General features: G+C 51.6%; 1 protein-coding gene across 2 annotated transcripts; it reads right to left on the bottom strand.

The window, feature by feature from the left end:
* Positions 1–270: 270 nt before the first annotated feature.
* Get4 (guided entry of tail-anchored proteins factor 4) lies at positions 271–18,555 on the bottom strand. Of its 2 annotated transcripts, none has more exons than XM_059249270.1 (9): positions 18,327–18,555; positions 7,443–7,521; positions 7,044–7,122; positions 6,235–6,384; positions 3,987–4,125; positions 2,820–2,960; positions 2,667–2,742; positions 2,477–2,549; positions 271–610 (listed from the first exon to the last, which is right to left on the bottom strand). In XM_059249270.1, the coding sequence occupies exons 1-9, from the start codon at positions 18,485–18,487 to the stop codon at positions 522–524; spliced, it is 987 nt and encodes a 328-aa protein (XP_059105253.1). In that variant the 5' UTR covers positions 18,488–18,555; the 3' UTR covers positions 271–521. The 2 variants fall into 2 exon arrangements, with proteins under 2 accessions (XP_059105253.1, XP_059105252.1); XM_059249269.1 differs by having other exon boundaries at positions 7,044–7,125; positions 18,327–18,553.
* Between the last annotated feature and the right edge of the window lie 3,028 nt (positions 18,556–21,583).

A 21,583-nucleotide genomic window follows, 5' to 3' on the forward strand; every position in this document is an offset into this window, starting at 1 on the left:
AAGGACCCTGGCCACCACAGCACATGTGCTCTGTCCCTGGGAAGCTCACCATGATTGAAAACAGACTCTGTGTCCAAACAGAATTCAAACACAAGAAACCCAATCTTATCTGCAGGACTCAGGACCCTGCCTGGCTACAGCAGTGGCCATCACTCCTCTGGCATGCCATGGCTGCACTGGACACAGGAGAGGGATATCAGTCGCTGCCGCCAGGCTGCCTGTCACCCTGCAGCCCTCCCCAAGGAACCAGAGACAAGGACGGCAGCGGGGTGCTGCAGCAAGGCCTGCGCTTTATTGTGGGTGATCTGAAGGAACACGGTTGGCCAGCAGGAGCCGGGCCTTGCTCTTGGTCCTGGCCACACAGCCCTCAGCCACCATACATAAATAGGGACAGACTCTGCACACGTGGCACCACCAGCCGCAGAGCAGGAGCCCACTGGTAAGGGGCCTTGTGCCCAGCCTGGCACTGAGTCCGTCCCAGCGGTGCCGGCCATGGGCATCTCCACGCTGGCCAGGCAGCTTCAGTCCAGCTCGATGGGGCTGCTGTCATCCTGGCTCTCTTCCCCCTCCTCCTGCTCTGAGGAGCCCATGAGGCTGCTCAGCAGGTTCCCTAGAGGGAGATACCGGCCAGGGATGGTTAATGCACAGAGGCAGTGCCACCCTGGTAGCCCGACCTCCCCAGGGAGCCCACTGCCCAGGTCACCACGTTCAAGTGGGTCGCCTAGACGAAGACACGCCCAGCCCTATGTCGTCAATGCCCAGAGACAGTGCTGCTCCGAAAGCCCCACCTTCCTAGAGGAGTTTGATGCCCAGGTCGCCATGCTTTGCAGGAAAAACAGAGTCCAGAGGCCCAGCTGGCTACAGCTCTTGGAAGCCACACTAGCAATGTCCCTGATGACTAGTGATGGGGCAGGACAGACCCCAAGCCTCCACCAGCCGGGGAATCTAGTCATCATGAAGCAGCCCAAGGCCCACGGCTACCAGAGAAATCCACACAGCATGCAGACCAGAGCCTCAAGGTCACATCCGAGCCACTTACAGCCACCTCCTGTGTGCACATCTCAAACGCACAGGACTTACACGGACCATATATCTGCCAACTCTGAAGAGTCCTCTATCCCTGAGAGTGGCAGACAGTGAGCATTCTGCCAGGATGCCTGGGTGTGAGGATGCAGATGCTCCTCTGCCTGCACTTCCCTGTGGCCCCACTGGGTACCCTGGTAGCATTTCTGGGGCAAAGGGGAACTGCTGGCTCTAAAACTCTGTGGGACAAGCAAGCATACATCCTAACGACCCTGGACTGCTACTCCGCACTGGGATATGTGCACATGCTGCTGGAATGCCAATCCCGCAGAGCTGCTCGGACAGGACAAAGTAGCAGTGCTCTGCTGGAGACAGCTGGACCCTGCTCATGCACTCCACAGGCCACAGGCTCAAGAGAGACAAACATCCTAAGAAAAACGAGGTATGGAGGCTCAGACCATGATCTTAGCACGTAGGAGGCTGAGGCAGGAGGATCGAATTGAGTTTGAAGCTAACACAAGTTACAACACCAACAACAGCTAGGCACCCAGGAGGCTGAGGCTATAAGATCTCTGAGTTCAAGGCCAGCCTGATCTACATAGCAAATTCCAGGCCAGTCAGAACTATATAATGAGACCCTGTTTCAAAAAACCAACCATCAACAACAATAAACTAGAGAAATACTGTCATAGTCTACACCAAGTCACTAAGGCACAGCCCGCGCCTAGAGAGCCCATGTGAGCCCAGCTGTACTCCCTTCCACAACACAGTGTTTGTCTTCACAGCACAGGCATGGAGGTTCCACACTCCAGCAGGTAATGGCACAGTACAGCTCATGCCATGCATGGTGCCTGCCAGCACAAGAGACAGAATTCTGAATGCTGAAGGGGGATTTACTACTTAAAACATGAACTTAGGGGCTGGAGAGATGGCTCAGAGGTTAAGAGCACTGACTGTTCTTCCAGAGGTCCTGAGTTCAATTCCCAGCAACCACACGGTGGCTCACAACCATCTGTAATGAGATCTGGTGCCCTCTTCTGGCCTGCAAGCATACATGTAGGCAGAACACTGTATCCATAATAAATAAATAAATCTTTAAAAAAAATAAAATAAAATAAAACATGAACTTAGAAGGGCTGGGGAGGGGATGCAGGTCAGTGGTAAAAACTTGTCTAGTGTGTTCAAGGACCTCCCTGAGTCTCTAGCACCAGAAGAAGGAAAGAAAACCGGACAGTTCAAATGCACAGAGGACTGCACTGCACTGGCCCTGCCTTGGTGGGGGTGCTCATATTTGGAGTTCAGATCCATCAAGTGGTGCCCAGTGGACAACCTGAGCTGCAGAGTCACAGACTTCGACAGCAGGTTAGAAACCTGTGTCCACGCAGACAGCCTGGACTCAGGGCAGAAAGGACCGAAGGGAGCCACCTGTCCCGGACCAGACCACATGGCTCACCTAGCAAGCCTCCATAGGAGGATGTCTGCTTTGGCGGCACACCGAAGAAGAGCTGTCCAATCCTGTCGAGGTACTGCAAGAAGCAGGGCAGTGGGGTCAGCAGGTGAACAGTGTCCAGCCGCAGGGCCCAGCTGGGGCTGCCCGCTCTCTCCCTCCCCTAGGCTGCGGCCCGGGTGGGGAGCCTCCTCACCTCGTTGTACATGGGGTCCCTCCGCAGGGACGGCTGATACTGCTCGCACAGCACGGTGAACACGGCCAGCTTGCCACTGCAGTAAGAACCAAGGATGACTCCCAGTGAGACCCGTGACCGCACAGACACACGCCCAGCACCCAGCTCACTCACCCGTCCACAGCCAGCAGCAGAAACCAGATGAAATTGAGCAGGGGTTGAACGAAGGGTGGCCCATCCTCAATGGACGGGTGCTTCTGTGTGTACGTGGTAAAGACCACCAGGGCACTGTTCTTGTTTTTCAAACAGAGAAACCTGCACGTGACAAGATCCAGAGAGTGAAATCCCATAGGCAGAGCTAGGAAATGGGGGCGAGGTGGGCACGCACTCCTCCACCATGGCCTCTGCTTTCTGCACACCTGCCTGCATCTGTCATAGGAGCAGATGGTGCAGGGGCTGAGTAGGAACCTGACCCTGATGCTGCTGGGCTTTAGGCAGGCTTGGCCTCTGCCCAGGATGTTACCCCAGCAGTCTGCAGTACTTCAGTGGGGGACGACAGCTGCAGTCCACGCCCAGAGCAGGCTGGCGAGCTGGAGACGCTACACAATTCCTTGTCAACATCACAACTGGCCGTGGTGGCACATGCCTGCAATTCCAGCACCTGGAAGGCTGAAGCAGGACAAGTGCTCCAGGTCTGAGGTCAGCCCGGGCTTTACAGTGAGAACTTGCCCCACAAGGAGAGAAAGTGCTGAGTCCCACAGCAGGCCCTCCTGCTACCATCCACAGCAAGGCATTTTCGTGGATGACCACAGGGGAGCACTGTCCCCTAGGAAGGGGGGCCTGAAGCAGCAGATCAGATGGCTCAATAGGTAAGGGGCTGGCCATCAAGCCCGAGGATGCATTCAACCTTAGGGCCAATGAGGCGGAGGGAGAGGACTCCGACAAGTTGCACTCTCACCTTTACACACGCACACCACAGCACGTGTGCCCTGCACCTCCGCTCTCTGCATATACTAGGTAAATAATAAAAATGCCATTTAAAATCAAAACAAACCCAGGCGTGGTGCCCTCCTGACTCAGGCAGGTGAGGACGGACCGTCCACCAGCAGTGGCTGCGCCTCACTCCTCCAGTGAGGACGGGCAAACACAGCTGCAGACTCCTAAGCAGGGCAGGCCGCAGAGTGCAGCAGCGGACACTGTGTGAGCTGAAAAGACAGCCTTGGGCCCGAGGCTCTCCCTCAAGCACGGAGCAGTCTAAGGACAAGGCGGTCTGCTCAGGGCTGTCTCCACTCCAGGCTGGGAGCTGCACAAAGGGCCCACAAAGTCCTCAGGAGCACTTACTGTAGCACAGCCTGGGCCACGAACATGTCCACCTCACTTCTGAAGCCTCGGGCAGTGGAGTACTCAACCAGCATGTTGGCACAGCCCTCGCCGTCAGTGGAGTGCAGGAAATGATACCGAGACTCACAGTAGTTTTGCTCTGTGAAGGGAAAGAATCTGCAGATGGGCACATGTGAGCATGGAGGGCACAGAGCCACTCACTCTTCCTCCCCTGCTCCAACCCATTTGCCCTGGGCACACCTGCTGCCTTTGCTAGGAAGGGAACCCTGGAACGAGCTGTCTGTCTGCACAGCTGCTCACACCTGCCTGTCACCAGCCTCCTTGTGCCCAGAGAACCAACACCAAACAGCTCAATGGGCACGGTCACCCAGCCTCCCTTCTCCCTGCTCTAAATGTGCGAAACTGCTATGTCTTCCCAACCGTTGTGTACGTGTGAGTTGAGTCCACAGCAAGTTACTTCTTCTGACCTTCTAACTACCCAGAAGGTCCTGGCTGAGGGAAGCTCTTTTGCACACAGTGAAGATCATCAGTGCCTGTTATGTTTAAAGGCAGAAACCTGCCTAGCATTTTAGCCCAAAGCCTAACAGGAGAGCATGCTGGGAATCCTGAGTAAGATCAAGTAGGAACCTGGGATTCCTTCTATTCCTGGGGCCTTGACAGCAGGAGGAGGAAAGGGGCCCCTCAATACCAACAACTCAGGTCCCCCAGCCCCTGACCCACACACAAAGAGCTTTTCTGCCCAGGTCTTTGGGGTGTCAGAGAGAGAGAGAGAGAGAGAGAGAGAGAGAGAGAGAGAGAGAGAGAGAGAGAGAGAGAACGAGTCACGCGCACACGCACACATAAAGTAATTAGGGCAGACCCTCATTCACAGCCTGCTTCTGTCTCACCGAGTGGGGCAGGGCACTTTGGGAAGTGAATGGTACCCTACCCTGGGCTACTTAATCTTGGAGCAAGTACTTGGAAACCCCCTTCCCCAGGTAGTCATGGTCCCTGGAATGGATGTGGCCTAGGCTCAGTACCTCACCCATCCCGGGGACACAGCCACTACAACCTCTGTCAGACACTGTTACTGAGTGGATCTAAGAGTCCCTGCTGGCAGCACCATCATGCAGACTGGACATTGCCAGACCATGTGCCAGGCATGTACTGTGTGAAGGCCTGGCCCACAAGTGACAGGCAGCTTGCTCTCAGCTGGAGGACAGAACAGCCCTCAAGAGGAAGGCAGAGCTCTGAGGCACACAGGAGGCACACCTAGGAATGACACTCCTGAGCTCTGGGGGTTAGGGGTTTCCTCTGAGTTTCCGTGAAGTTCCTGATTGTTCTCCCTGTAGCTCTGGAGTGGAGGTAGAGTGCCGAGTGCCCAGGAGGGAGGGAAGAGGAAGCACCATAAGCCCCCAGGATGTATGGGAGTCTGTCTCAGCACATTTGCTGGGGGCGGGGGGGGGGGAGGGGGGTGCGCCTCTGGGTGGACACCTGCTGGACTCAAAGAACTTGATCAAGTACATCCTGTGATTGTCATGGCTACAGGGGGCGTGGCAGCAGGTCTTGCTCACAGAACTAGTCTATACTCAACTTTGAATGACATTACCTCTGGCTCAGACCTTTAGAATTCTCAAAGCACAAAGGAAGGTGTGTGTCACAGGTCACTGTGCACTTCTAAGCATCACCTCTTCTCATCCAAGCTCCATTAGGCCCAGCCCACCCATTAGGAGAGCTGTAGCAAGAATGCCACCCTCACAGGTACAGCTCCACACCCGCTTCCCCAGAAATGCCACTGGGGTAGGAACTGTTCAGGTCCCAGCAGACATTCACCAAGCATGTGTCTTGTGCCCAAGCCAACTCGAGAGCCAAGACCAGGCACACCTGCAATCCACTCCATGGCCAAATATCTAAGAGATGCTCACCCCAAAACTGAGATAAACATTAAGAGAACTACAGGGCAGGGAGCCACCAAAGGGATGGAGTGTGGAGGCTTACTGAGGAAGGAGGAGAGTGAGAGGTTGTGGGAAGAGGAGCATGCGACCAGTGGGAGAATCAGGACAGAAACTGGAAAGGAGACAGCACCATTCCCCAGGGGTCCCTTATGAGCTGTGGAGGCTCCATCCGGGTCAGTCTACTACCAAAGCAGAAACACTGGATTTAGCCCGTTGAAAGACAGGCTGATGTGCTTCCCCATGGCCTCTCCAACTTCTCAGCAGGCAGGTACACAGAGGATTTGGCTGCTGGCTACACGAGATCCCATGCCTACCTTTCCACAGCGTTAGGGCCAGCAACTGGTGGAGCCGAGGATGGCCCAGTTTCCCAGACCCTCCACTGGACCACTTCAGGGCTCTGGACACAAAAGCTACTCGCTCAGGAGAGTTTGGATCCATCAAGCTGAACACTTTAGCCAGATTTTCTGCAAATGACACAATCAGACCCTTACCAAAGGCACATACTAGGTGTCACAGTGGGTCAACAAAAATCCAGCACTCTGTGAAGAGGCTGGAGAAGTACTGTATGTGTCAGACCAGCCTGGGCTGTAAGAGTCAGACCCTGTCTCAGCTCTCCCCAACTACCCTCCCATTATATAACTTCAACAGAACACCCAGAAGCGGTCGGTCGAGTGCTGCCGGGTGTCCTGCATGCACTGCACAGGTCTGGGGCCTCCCCGGGCTGGCTTGCTCACTGCCCTTCTGACTATGTGGATGTGAGTGGGCCATGCTGAGAGGCAGTTCTGTGGGAGCAGAAGACCAGCAGGAAGGCTCCAGATGAGAGCAGCTTCCTCCTCTGTAAGAACAGGGGAGGCCACAGAGCAGTTCGCAGAAAGGGCTCTAGCAGCCACATGCTGGCTCGGTGGGATTAGTTGCCACCAAGAGGTCTGTAGCGTGTGCCCAGGGGCTCAGTTGGGCATGGCAAATGTGACCATCCCATGACAAAAATCAGTCCTGGAGTCAGAGACCCACCCCTGTCCCCCACCAAGTGGGACTGGAGGTGGTGAAGGGACTGTGGAGATCAGTTACAGAAGCCCATGTTGACAGGCTACTGCACAGTACACCATGCATGTGGAGTCCTCACCCAACAACTCATCAGCTACGTCCACCTCTGCCTTCTCCAAGGATTCGAGGACCAGCATGGACAGGTCGGCTGCACTGTTCTGCTGTAGAACAACCAACATACAAAACCGCGGTTAACAACAGGCCCCAGTCCTTCGGACGGGCCGAGGTAAAGCAGGTGGCTGTGGGCTCTGCAGACGACAGCCTGCAGACACATAGTTAGGGACACTGCCAATGAGCAATGCAGCTGGGTCACTGGCAAGTGGCAACCATACAGAACCAAGCCTGGAGCTCCAACCACAAAGACTCCACAGCAACAGCCATGGAGACCAAGACCCTATGCCATTGGTGGCCAGTCCTAGGATAGTTCAATACACCCCACCCCGCCCCTCAGGCCTTTCCTCATCGTGGCAGTGCTTACCTGGCCATGACTGAAGAACAGCAACGCTCCTGAGTACATGAGCTCCCGGGCCTCTGCATGCTTACTTTGGGACATGTATCTGCAGATAGGGAAGAAGGGAAATCCAACCATGAATGAGTGGGAAGCCCAGCCATGCGCTATGCAGATGCCTACAAGGGGTGCTTGCTTTCTATGTGCTGGCTAGCCATGCCTGGGGTGGCTACAAATGCCGAGGTAAAACTTATTAAGTACTCTTCTGAGTATGCTGGGTACTGTAGTACCGCCCCGGCAAGCTACTCTGAACACAGCTGGGTGGAAGGTTCTGGGGACATAGACCCTATTAGCAACATATTCACCTGAACATGCAGGGTACCCTCCACCCAAGGCCCAACAAGTAACCCAAGGAGAAGCCAGAGCAGACTAAGATGCAACTTCCATGATGGGGCAGGGGAGATGGGCACTGTCTACCTCAAAACAGAAGGACTGGTCTGCATGTAGGGGACAACTGGGGATAGATCCCTGGAGATGACGACAACAGTGACTGCAGCAACTCTGCCTAGGCCCAACTTGCCCAACTTCAATCATTACCCTCCACACAAGCTGTGTACTGCACCATCTGCTCAACAGTGGATGCCTTAACCCTTATACTCAGCAGGTGTGATGAGTGTCCCACCATCACCCAAGAACACAGCCAAGGTCCCATGGGCAAAGCTGGAGTTTAAGGTGACTACACAAAAGCATTACTGATGCAGGCAACACTCAAATCAAGCCTGGGGGTATGATGGGACATCACCAGAATGGATGGCTCCTCTTAGGGGTGTATCCAACCAGTCACAGGATATTCCACAACCAGGGCCACCCCGATATCCTCAGTAGGGCACAGGTCCCCAAACACCTTGCGGCTGCACTAATAGTAAAGCCAGCATATGAAAGCCAACACTGCAAGATGGAAGTCACCTGTCACTGACCACCCTTGAGCCTTGTCAGCACCATTAGAAGGCAGTGGCCCCATAGTGCCACCATGCACTCTGGGGTCCCATCACCAGCCAGGCAGATAACTTGACTGTTGTATAGCTATTTCTTCCAAATTGTAATAATCCCCGCTGGAAGGAGCTCCTTAGCCCTGGAGAAGTAAACATACAAGGCTTAGGCAGCCCTGAAACTTCCAAACCTCACATAGCCTCTCACCATGGTTATACAAAGAATAACAATTGGTGGGGAGAATGGACCCACCCACAAGCTAGAAGCTGTGCAGGGAATGCCAATGATGCAGCTGCCTTTGAGTCATCCATTGCCCTGTTAGCTTTATAAGCTCAAAGGCCAGTAAGCAGGATGTGGGTTCAATCATTTCTTTGGTCTGCTGGCAGTGACCTATCTGGAGTGAACAGATATTTGTTCATGTCTCTGCAGGAAGAGTCACACAACACAACTGGTGCCCAAATAAGAGCCAATGAGTTGAGGAAGAGTGGTTGCATGGCCCAACATGGGTGGTGATCTGTGTGAGGATGGAACATCTATGAGGCAGTCCCACTATGTTTTCCTTTCCTCATGTGGGATGGAATGGAGGACCTCCTTGTTGGAGTGGTGGGTGCATACTCCAGGCCATGGGTGATAAGACATGCAACCAAGGACAAGCTATCTGAAAGTGGAGCATTCCTAGGCAGAATCATTAGGTGGCCATCTTCTTGTACTTGATATGGGATATCACGGGGATGTTACCCAAACCACCGATGGACTAGAGAATTTACCACAATCCTTGAATGTAGCACATAAGGGAACAAGCTACAGTATCAGGTGCATAGCCTTTGTTGTAGGAAAAGACACAGGATGCTTCCCTGTGTCTACTACATTATCCCCTAGTAATTGGCAGGAAAAGTAGAGAAAAGTGAGGATGAGAGTGAGACCCAAAAACTTGGAAATCCACGGGAAGAGATTAAGATTGGGGAGGAAGAGAACATGGTAAAAATCATAGAAAAGACCCCACAAGTCCAACCTTCAAAAGGGAAAAGTACATGATTCAACAAGCAAACGGGCCAAGAAACTACAACGGAGCACTTAGCATCTGAACTGAGCTTGATGAGGAAAGACTTAAACATAGTCAAAGGGCCTGTCACAGCCACCGCTCCCGAGCTGTAGAACACAGCGACTGACGGGTCAATCTGAGTGTAGAGCAAGCAGGGAAACGAGAGATGTGTTACCCACCCCTCGAGACAAGAATTCGGCGACACAACCTTGGGTGACAGGAGGGAATCAGCCCCGGCACCCTGGCTCATAAAGCTCCAAGGACACTAGGTTATTGCTGGCTGAGGTCTCTGTGACTATCAGGGACTGGCAGAGAGCAGAGGAGAGACAGACATTACTGTACACGAGAGAAGCACTGTCTGGTGCTCACTTCACTAAGTCAGACAAAGAGTCGAGAGAGAGGCTGATCGAGCAGGCATCATGGACTGGGGTGGGCTTTGCTAGCCCGATGGTGAGACGTGATCTTCATGAGGTAGGAGAAGCTCTCCAGATCGGAAAGACTGACACATAAACAAGGTTTAGAAAATGGCAAAGCAATCACGAGGAAAGAAAGAAGAGTGAAGACGACCAAAGGGTGTGCCCAGGCCACTCGAAGGCAAATGTGGCAAGGTCTGTGTTGAATCGGAATCACTGGGAAAATACAACAAAACCAAAAATATTAGCAGAGTCAAGTGCTTGTAGTGAGCTTCTGAGGCTTTAAAACCTGAGCCACAGTCCGCAGACATCAATGCTACATCAGTGCAGGTAACAACAGAGCGGGCAGTTACTGCTCCAGCGCGAAGCATACTGGGATAAAGACTGCTCAGACTGGGGCCTCTTTCAGCAGTGGTGGTCTGGAAGGGTGAGGGTTAGGGTGCCTGTCAGAACCAAGGAACCAGGTCCAGAGGTAAGCCAGGAGTTCCTGCCTCTCCTGGGCCTGAGCCAAGGCAAGCAGCGTAAACCTGCCCAACAGAACACCAGAACAGAGATGCACAGCAGTCCTGGGGCGGCAGCAGCCCAGGATGATGTCAGGTGATTCATGGAAAATGCCTGTGGCTTCTGGAGGGCCAGATGGGGTGCTGTTACCCAACCATAGTACTGGGCTATTGTCTCCAACATTTCTCTGGTGACAGAACAACTGACAGAAGTCACGAGGTCTTTCCTGCTGGTCCAGGCTTGCTACCAACTCTTTTTTAGGGTCCTCTTAGCTGCTTAAGACCATGGACGCTTATTTGGAATGGGTAATTGTGCACCTCCAGAGAATCTGCCCATTCTCTCTCAAAAGTTTACTACAGAATGCTAACCCTTTAAGTATCTTACAGATGTGTAGAAACATCTAGAAGAGGAAATAGAGAAATTAAGGAGATTAAACAGAGACAGCCTGCCTGAACGGGAAAGGCACTCTCCGAAGCAGTAAGGTTGTCAAGTGAGAAAGAACTGCACTGCCAGGAGTGAACTATCTATCCCTGTTAAGTTGGTGGCCAGGGAGGTCCCACAAACCCTAAAGGCTACGTGCTAGAACCAGATGGTAAGTCCCGACTGTTAAAGACATCACATGCTTTGGCTGCAGGACATGGAGGCTAGAACTCAACTCAAAGTTCTCTCGCACTCACAGGCTTTTGTAGTGCCACAGGCACGGAGGCTGGTGGGGCAGCTGTTCCCGACTGTCCTGAGAGGCTATGGACCCTGCAGCTGCAGTACCAGCAGCAGGGAAGATGTACCCTGGGTGCAACAGTACACAACTGTTCAGGAGCACCAACCTCTTTCTGCTTGGGTCACAGCCTTTCGAAACTCTTACCTGCTACTGTAAGCCCGGGCAAAAGTCCACCGCCAACAAGGTCACAGACCCTGTGGGAGGACTACTGCTATTGCTTTGTTAAATGGCTACATTGTGCCTGTTAAATTAGACATTTCTATTTCCCTCACAGATTACTGCTGCTGGCCCCTCAACTGGTCAGGGAAGGAAGTCTCTCTTTTCCAATGGGAGATGTAGTGTAGAGCCTTAGAACAGATCAAGCTGAGACTCAGACGGATTGTTGTGGCACTGTACAGCATTCAACCACAAATGAAGGAAAACCACCCCGAGCCTCAGCAAGCACTGCTGAAGAGGGGGATGAGAAGGACTCTGAAAGCATTAGAAAGAGTAGCATGCCCTACAGCTATTTCCTAAACTGAAACATTCCTTAGGGGAGGGAGATGCACACTCAAAACTCAGGAAGTGAATGAACAAGCCTCAAGAAGTAAAAAAACGGGTGGTGGTGGCGCAGGCCTTTAATCCTAGCACGCGGGAGGCAGAGGCAGGCGGATCTCTGTGAGTTCGAGGCCAGCCTGGTCTACCAAGTGAGTTCCAGGAAAGGCGCAAAGTTATACAGAGAAACCCTGTCTCGAAAAACAAAAAACAAAAAACAAAAACGAAAACAAAAAAAGAAGTAAAAAAACATCACAAGTCCCAAGAAGTTTCTGCAACTTAAAAGATGCACATGGGCTCTCTCCACAAGGTGAAAGAAACAGGAACAATTGCCAGATAAAAATGATGCCTCCACCAGCTAGGCTGCCTGCAGATCACGCTGGAAATCCAGGGATACAGTCATCGCCCATACTGGGGTGCTGTTGGGTCTCATGACGCTCCTGTAGGTAACCCCAATAAGCTCACTGATTCACTAAGCTAGACTGGATAAAACTGTTAACTTTGGTCTTTCGGTGCCCTACTGGGTGAAGAGATGTTTATTCACCCCCCGCCCCCCAGGGAAGGTCACATAATTCTGGTACTGCAGAAGAGCATTCTAAAAAAGCAAATGCTGTACTCATAGGCAAGCAACCTCATGTTGCTATCTGCATGAACAGAGACCACAGGTACTGTTCTTAATGACAGTCACTAGTTTAGGGTGGCTTGTGCAGGACACCAGACTCCCAAGCCCTTCTAACTGAGGCTTAGCAAGAAAAACACTTATAGAAACCAAAGGAAGTATTCCGTCGGTGACACACCAAATTCTAAGATCTGAACCTCCCACGGACCATGTCCTACCTTATTGAAATAACCTGTTGCCAGGTCAGTGAAAGTTTGTAAAGATTAAAGTTCCAACAATGAAAAAAAAATTTCTCATCACAAAATTCCTGGAGCAGAGGGGTGGTAGTGGGTGTTCCTTTCTGGGTGACTACGCAGGCTGGGTGCCCCAAGGCCATGGGACAGCTGAGAGTAGTCAGCCTTCCTTGGCACTCAGCTCCATGCACAAGGCCCTTGTGTGACACTTAAAATCCCCTTCTACACACAGAGGTAGCTCTGCACGGCAGGGGACAAATTCTACAGGCTCTAAGGAGACTCACAGCAGCAATGTCTCATCTAACCCACAAAGGAAGGGCTGTGCCAGGACTCTAGCTGATTTTGCTCTTACTGGCTGGGGCACATGAGTCACACCTGTCATCCCAGCACTTGGTGGTGGTGGTAGGGGTCTGAGGACAGAGCTCAGTGGAGTGCTCGCTTGGCATACATGGAAGCCCAGGTTCCATCTCCAGCACTGCGAAAAACTGGGTATGGCTGTATGCTGTGGGATGTTCTGTATGTCAAATATGTTGCTCTGATTGGTTAGTAAATAAAACACTGATTGGCCAGTAGCCAGGCAGGAAGGATAGGCGGAACAAGCAGAGAAAAGAATTCTGGGAAGTGAAAGGCTGAGTCAGAGAGACACTGCCAGCTACCACCATGACAAGAAGCATGTGAAGATGCCGGTAAGCCATGAGCCATGTGACAAGGTATAGATTTATGGAAATGGATTAGTTTAAGATATAAGAACAGTTAGCAAGAAGCCTGCTGTGGCCATACAGTTTGTAAGCAATATAAGTCTCTGTGTTTACTTGGTTGGGTCTGAGCAGCTGTGGGACTGGCGGGTGAGAGAGATTTGTCCTGACTGTGGGCCAGGCAGGAAAACTCTAGCTACAGCTATACATACCTGTATCGTGGCACTGAGGAGGTAGAGGCAGGAAGAGCAGAAGATCATCTTTGGTTACATACAGAATTTGAGACTAGCCTGGACTACAGGATTCATGTAGTGTTGGCTAAAGAGAGAAAATTTGAGCTGGACAGAAGGTGGTCCACAGGCTAGGGAAATGGTTCAATGGCTAACTGAACGCTAAGCAAGTGTGCTGACCTGGGTTCACATCTCCAGCCCCCACACAAAACCTGTACATGGGGGCTGGAGAAATGGCTTGGAGGTTGCTCTTCCAGAGGACCTGGGTTCAATCACCAGCACCAAATGTCAGCTTACAGCCACCTGTAACTCCAGGTCTAGGGGACCTGATGCCCTCTTCTGGTCTCTGTAGGCACCCAGCATACACATGCCACACAGACATTCATGCAGACAAAACACCCATCCACAAAATAAATACATTAAAAAAAAAAAAGACAAAAACAAAACGAAGGAAAACAAAACAAAAATCTGGTGTGGCTGTGTGTACTTGTGACCCCAGTGCTGGGGTTGCTGGCCTGTCAGCCCAGCGGCAGTAGTGAGCGTTAGGTTCAATGACAGAATCTGCCTCCAAAAAACCCAAAAAAGGTTGAAAGCAACTGATGAGGTAACCCAAAGTCAACCTCTGGCCTCCAGATACACAAGCACACAAATGCACATGCATACATCACAAGGGCGGAGGGAGGCGCTGGTCTAACATGCTCATCCAGCACACGGATCCAAGGACAAGGGATACTTTACCATGACTTAGTGACCTCAGAAGGCTATGGTGTGCTTAACACACACTGTAGGGTTTCTTTTAACACACAGGACGTCAAAAGTAGGGGACACGCCGGGATGATCCAAGGGAGGTGAAACTTTCCAACCTGCCAGGAGCTTCTCCAACTCAGGAACAAAACAACTCCATAGCTTCAGGAAGACCGAGCTCCACCAGCTTCATTAGGCCCAAGCATTACAAGCTACAAGGAGTGCTGAAACTCATGGACAAGCCCAGCGGCTTGAAAGCAGGAGGTTCAGACCAACTGACTTGGAAAGGGAATTCTCCAACCTGTTGAGCTGGCTACAGGCTGTGCACTGCACTCCAGGTCTCCTTTTGTCAACTGTCACCCACGCTGGGGTGGACTTTGGTGATGCAGCTGTCTTTGAATCATTTCTGCTCCTGTAGGTAACCCCTCACCCATATTCATGGAAGTAACCCAATGCTGGCTCCCCAAGTTGGACTTTGGTGGTATCTGTACTGTCTGTGATTTCCTATCTGTGACGTTCATGTCTCCCAAGGAATAGTGCCACACTACCACTTTGTAGGACAGAAGTGAAAAGTAGTGGAGGACTGGGTAGGCTGAAACTAGAAAGGCTCCTCACCCACACAAAGCAACCAACACTGGGAAAGTCAAATAGCTTCTAACTTGCTGAGATACCAACAACCAGGCCTGCAAAACTCATCCGTCCTCCTGGGAGACATCTGAAGAGACAAGACAAGGTGGTCTGCCACAACAGGACCATGGTTATGTCAGGGGCTCTGAGGTCACCAAGGCCCAATCTCTGTGGACTACCTAGCTCCTCCTCTCCCACACGGGATATGAGTGGTGAGGTTAGAATGGGTTGTGACACATTCATAGGACATAACATGCTATAAATGTGGATCAGACTCAGAACATTTTGTTGAGTGAACTAGAAAGCCACATAGATGGAGAGCCCCTTGACCAGAACCCAAAACCAAGTAAAAAGAACTGTACTGAATAACAGACAAGTTGCCTGGGAATACTAGCTTAAGAGAGGGAATGGGGGGGGGGGGGGTCATGACCATGAACATCTTCAGCATCACCATCTTCCAAAGTAAAAAATTTATGCAAATACTCACTTTGTTTTTGTTTATTTTTTTTCGAGACAGGGTTTCTCTGTGTAGTAGAAATACTCACTTTAAATATGTAAACACCACTTATCCATTCAAAGAAGCTGAAAAACCAGATGAGATGACTCAGCTCAGCAGGGTTAACTGAGTTCAATCCCCAGGACCCTCAAGGGGAGAATGGACTCCTGAAAGTTGTCCTGATGTTAACATGTGTATGCAATGACACACAGATTTAAAAACCAGTGCCTTTGAGCATTATGATGTCTCTAGTAGTCCTACCCCATGGAATGACCCTGAGCCTATGTGGAACTCCACAGGAACCCCTGAGTCCCCAGGGCAGCAGTGGTGACTCAGTTTCCCTCATTCTCAAGTAGTTCAGGGAAGCTGAAGTCCATTAAGCTCGGTAACAAGTACTGGGCCACAGTAGAATGCTGTGTCCCTGGAGCACACTGATGGCAGGTTCCCTGTATGCTGATAACATGTGACCTCAAACAATGAAGAGGCAGAACTTGTCCAACATCATCCCTAGTACACCTTGACCAAGGGAACTCTTCTGGTCACATAAGACTAAATTAACTGAATGTCCTCAGCCACAGAAGGGCTGGTTCAAAACAAGAACATGTTTATTCTGGGAGATCCACTTTTGTTGATGAATCAAAAAATGGTACTGGTGGTGGTGGCATACTCCTTTAAAAAAATTTACCTGTTTATTTTATGTACATTGATGTCTTGCCTACATGTATGTCTGTGTGAGGGAGTTGGATCCCCTGTAACTGGAGTTATAGACAGTTGTGAGCACTCATGTGGGTGCTGAGAATCAAACCCAGGTCCTCTGGAAGAACAGCCAGCACTCTAAACCACTGAGCCATCTCTCCAGGCTCATGGTACATGCCCTTAATCCCACCTAGAACTTTGGAAGCAGAATTCTGAGTTTGAGGAAATCCCGATGTACGTGCGAGTTCCTGGAGAGCCAGGGCTACACAGAGAAAGCCTGTCTTGAAAAACCAAAAACCAAACAAAAAAAGGTAAGACGCCAGGATGTCCCCCCATTGTTGCAGAAGCATAGACAGTGATTGGCCTGCTACACAGAGGAACCCCTGCAATCCAAAGCTGTGTTTTTTCCTTTGTTTGTTCATTCAACAACTGCTTGGGCCAGTTGGCTGACCCTGCCCCGTAAAACATCAACATAGGAAAAACTAACCATTCAGTTGGCTTGATGACATAGGCCTGTCGTCCCAGACACTTAGGAAGCTGAGCCTGGAGGATCAAGAATTCTAGGCCTGCCTGGGCTACAGAGTTGAAGGCATACTCACTCAAAATTCTAAGTTTAAAAAAGGGTTGTAGTGTATCTCAAAGGTAGAGTCCTTGCCTCGCTTGTGAGATATCCTGGGTTCCATCCCCAGTATCACAAAAATATTTAAGACCAGTTACTTATCAATCACTTGTCACTTGTACATGTAGAACTTAACTTTGTTGTTGTTGTTTGAGACAGGGTTTCTCTGTATAATAGCCGTGGCTGCTCTCAGACTCACTTTGTAGGCCAGGCTGGCCTAGAACTCAAGAGAGACTCATCTACCTCTACCTCTCAGTGTCCTGACTAAAAGCATGGGCACCATGACTGGCTACAGATTTTTAACTAAAAAAATAAAGCAAGTGCCTTCCCAATATAGTTTTTTGTTTTTTTTTTAAAGACACTCAGGACAATGTGACAGAACCAGATGTAGCCAGACTGGTTTGCATTTCTAGTGTCTGGTTTAGTACACAGAAAATTCCCCAACAAGGCTGCCCTTTAGGTAATGTGAAATTAGAGTAGTGAGGACTGTCTTCGTTAAGCTGCTAGTCAGTGACTAAACCCCCTGCTCCTAACCCAGGCCACTCCACAGATAAAGCAAATGGGAAGTCTTTGAAAGCAAGGATGCCAGGGCTCACCCCACACCTGCCAAGGCCCTGGGATAGAGCAGTGTCAAGGAGGGAAAATACTGCAGGGCTGGTCTCTGATGGCTTGGCAACTCCCACATGTGGCCTTGGTCACATGTCCTTTCCTACTATGTCCTCCTGGCTATTTGTCAGGCTCACTCTGGGCACGTGGGGAGGAAGTGGAAATTGTCCTCAAATGTAAACAAGGGTGAGCACTAATATACAGGGCTTCAAGGCAGTGAGGCCACCGTGTAAGGTGTCACCCACTGTCACAGCAGCTTCACCCAGTCCGTAGAACGCACCACGCCAGGAGCAAGCTGGAGGGGGTGATTGTGGGAAGAGTCCCACAGTGCACAGGGACCCTACGTTGACAGTGATGGATGGCTGAAAATGTCTTACTGGCATTGTACCTCTACGCAGACACAATATAACCACTTCCCACTCATTTTACTGTAGACCGAAAACTGCCCTGAAAACAAACAAAGCCGACTAAAACAAAATGTAGGTCTGAGGGGCGCAGAGGCTAAACTCACACCACGGACATGGAGCAGGAATGCTGCTCTCTCGCAGTGAGGAATGACGGTCGAAGTGGGGATTATCAGCAGGCAGATGCTCACAGGCAGGAACCTGGAATCAACCCTGCAGATGGCCACGGGCAGGCCCATCGTGTCTGCACCTGAACACACTTAAGCCGGTGGAGCCACTCCGGTCACTGGCCACTGAGAGGCGGACCAGGAGAAACTACTCCGAGAACAGGACCTGACTACCAGCGGGAGGCTCCAGAGAAGGGGAGGCCAGACGGGGAAGAGGGTGGGCTAGGAATGGCGGGAAGAGAGGCCTATAAGGAAGGAGGCGGCCTAGGAGAGAGCAGAGAGGCCTGGGGAAGGGGAGGCCGCAGAAGTTGGCTGGGGAAGGGTGCCTGGGAAGGGGAGAGACCGGAAGAGGACAGCGCAGCGAGGAAGGGCAGGAACCCAGAAAGGTGAGGCCGAGAGAGGAGGAGGGGGGAAGCCAGGCAGGGAAGAGGAGGCCCTGCCGAGTAGTCCAAGCCCGCCGCCCCCGCTCCGACCCCCGACAGGCAGCCGTGCGGGCCAATGAGAATGCGGGGCGCCGCAGCCCAGCCAATGAGCAGCAGCGGAGGCGGGGCCTCGGCGCCAAGCCACCGCCCGCGCCCACCTGAAGAAGAGGGTCCGGTACATCTGGTGCGCCTCGTAGTAGTCACCCTTCTCGACGCTGGCACGCAGCTTGCCCTCCACGCGCTGGACGCCACCGCGGTTGCGGGCGCCGTTGCGGGCGCCCTCCTGCTCTGCCATCGCCGCCGCCGCCGCCGCCGCCATGGGCCGGCGCTCCGCGCAGAGCTGACGCTGTCGCAGGCGCGGTCGGCGGCACCTCCCGGCTTCCGTCCCTGAGGCCACCGCACGCCCTCTACGGTGGCCGAGAGGAGCCTCGCGAGGGCGGGCGCGCCGCGGGCCGCACGTGATCCGGGCGGAGCCACGGAGTCTGGCGGGATCCGCCAGAGCCTCGCGGGCTACGCCCCCGGCGGGTCTGCAAAGGACCATGCGAGTATGGGCGGGGAATAAGAGGAGTGGGTGGAGTCCGCGAGCTACCATGCGTCCCGGAAGGAACGTGCTAGTAGTCACGCGAGAGCGGGCGGGGCAGTACGCTGGTCGTGTGTGTGTCTGTGTGTGTGTGTGTGTGTGTTGGGGGGGGGGGTTGCAGTTACTGCACAATGTTACCAGCCACGTAGGCTGCGCAAGTAAACTGGGCCAGAGGACGCCCCAATGAGGTGGGTGCTATTCGCTCTCCCCTGAAATGGCCCTAAGCACGTGGACACCTTTTAGGACGTTTGACGTGCCTTACACCAGCCCGGGAGTGCAGTCATCTTGAGTGACATCAGGGACTGGGTATTATGCTCAGGCTAGAACAAAGTGATGGAGATCCAGACCCAGCGGTGGTTGAAGCAGGATGCCTGGCCATGATTTGGGGGCGGGGATGCAGGACAAGATCAGAGTTACCATCTGACAGCATCCTTTAAGACTCCCGGTTACAGAACCTTAAAAATATGGTTTTGAGTGCTGGGGATCAAATCCAGGGCCTCCATTCTTGCTTAGTAACTGAGCTACACACTCAGCCTTCATTTTACTTTGAGATATGGTCTAAATTACTTAAGTTGGCCCTTGAACTCCTGCCTCAACTTCCCTACTATCATGGGAACTATGCCTGCACCCCAGTCCAGTTAGACTGGCGTTTTTATGCACACACCCTTGTGCATGCTGGAAGCATGGTAAGATTACAAGCCCGAGTACACGATTGCTGATTATCCATGCCCACTCTTCTGTGATAACAGATTTATGCTTAGTGGGCATTACCACATAAGGGCCACTTGGGCACAGCAGTCCAATGCCAGGTCAGTCTACCTGATGATCCAGACACTTTCTAGGTGACAAAGGGACAAGTGATGCATGCAGCATGAGTGTGCTACCAGGGGATGCCTTGTCTGGATGGGATGGCGTGGTACCGTTTGTCATAAATTCTTTCTGGAATTGTTCCCCAGACAGGGTCTATTATGTTGCTCTGGCTGGCTGGCCTGGGACTTGCCATGTAGACCAGGCTGGACTTGGAACTTACAGTGATCCACATGCCTCTGCCTCCTGAGTGCTGGGAGTCCACCAACACTCCTGGCTGAAATTTTCTAATATTTTTAGATCCCAATTGACAGCAGGAACCCAAGTCAGGAGAGCAAAGCCCTGGTAAAAGGAGTCCTCTATAAGAGAAAAAACCCAGCCAGGCTAGTGGTGGTGCACATATTTAATCTCAGCACTCAGGAGGCAGAGGCAGGTGGATCTCTAATTTTGAGGCCAGCCTGGTCTATAGAGTGAGTTCCAGGATTACACAGAGAAACCCTGTCTTGAAAAACAAAAAGAAAAAAGGAAAGAAAAAAGACAAAACTAACAACAGCAATGCCTATGAACTGAAGATCCTTCAATCATTGTGACACTTCTGTACACGTGGTGGAAACCAGAGCTGTTAAAAGGGATGGTGAGTGCTCCAAAGTATATTTGGCAGGCTGTGGTGGCATGGTGCTCTGGAAGATGAGACCCAGGGCCTTGTGCCCACGCCCTTTTAGGCTGGACTGTCTCTAAGCAGGAAGAGGAATGGAGGCTTTGGAAGACAGTGGGAGTGCCTGCAGGACTTAGCAGGAACTCCCAGAGCACACAATCCCTCCCCACCCACATGGGCAGAGACAAGACAAGCTGAGAAAAGAAATACACACTTTTATTATTCACTTGAAATAGCACATGCACTTTTAAAAATTATAACTCTTTTATTTAAACATCTCGATAGCATCTTAATTTGGTGGTAGTGTAAGCACTACCAAAGACAAGTGTTCTGAAAAGCATTTACAAAAATACATTGCACAAAGTCCTATCTTGCATCTTTAAAAATAAATATTCAAAATATTTCCACCCCAAGTCCCAAATTTAGTTTCATATAGGAAATTCTGTTTCTGCGTGTAACCTGCAGTATGCAAAATGTGTGCACATCACCCAACCTGGCCACACAGGCAGTGGCTCTAACCCTATGGAGTGGGACATGCTGCTTTGGGCTACTTTCTCAAGGATTGCCTGCAATGTGCACTAAATCCCAACTCGGAGCCCCAGCAAGTGAGCTTATGTTCTGCCAAGGCTGTCTAACCAATGAAACTTAACAATTCTTTATGTAAAACATCTGAACACTTCAAGTGTCCAGATGAAGTATCAGTTATAAAGTCTGCTCATAAAATAGTCTAATATTAAATATTAATTATAACCAAACTTGAGTCAGGTGAGAAGGGCCAATAATGGTGCAGAGGCAAACCCTAGAGCAGCAGAAAGTGCTGCTGTGGGAAAGACCAAGAGTGACAGTCATCAGCACCACCTGATAGGGTGGCATTTTAGTGTTCCCCCTTCAGCAGAGCCTAACACAGCTTGAGGGCACCAGAGGTTGACATCTCAAGAGGTTCTTGTCCGTACTGTGAATGAATCCCACCAGGAATAGCCCAGCTGAGACCCAAGAGTGCCATTCATAGTGCATGTACCCCACTGCCCTTTTGGGTCATACCCTCAACAAAAGCCTGATCCACTCCTCTGGGGAATGGTAGGTCCCAGCAGAGAGCAGACAGCCCAGGACATACCTAGCCTCTCCCCACCAGGGAACCTGGAAGGGGTCAGATGATGATGGAGCAACAGTTTTCCCTGAAAGAAATGCATGGGTCTAGCAGATGGGACTTCTGCCTTCCTGACATCCAGAGGACAGCCAGTGCAGAGCTTTCGGCCTCCACATGTCAGCAGCCTGGAACCTGCCAGTTTCTCTGCTTTCTGACTTTATCCACTGAAGCAAATTCCCCAAATCAAAGGGAGTGTCTAAGAATCATACATTCAAATGAATCCACA

Source organism: Peromyscus eremicus, chromosome 23 (assembly GCF_949786415.1).
Source record: "Peromyscus eremicus chromosome 23, PerEre_H2_v1, whole genome shotgun sequence".
In the NCBI taxonomy this organism is placed as follows: Eukaryota; Metazoa; Chordata; class Mammalia; order Rodentia; family Cricetidae; genus Peromyscus; species Peromyscus eremicus.

Coding starts and splice junctions, on each gene's coding strand:
- Get4 (XM_059249269.1), bottom strand. CDS start 18,487: ATGGCGGCGGCGGCGGCGGCGGCGATGGCAGAGCAGGAGGGCGCCCGC. Junction 2,550..2,666: donor GGGACCCCATGTACAACGAG/GTGAGGAGGCTC, acceptor TGCTTCTTGCAG/TACCTCGACAGGATTGGACA. Junction 611..2,476: donor CTCCTATGGAGGCTTGCTAG/GTGAGCCATGTG, acceptor ATCTCCCTCTAG/GGAACCTGCTGAGCAGCCTC.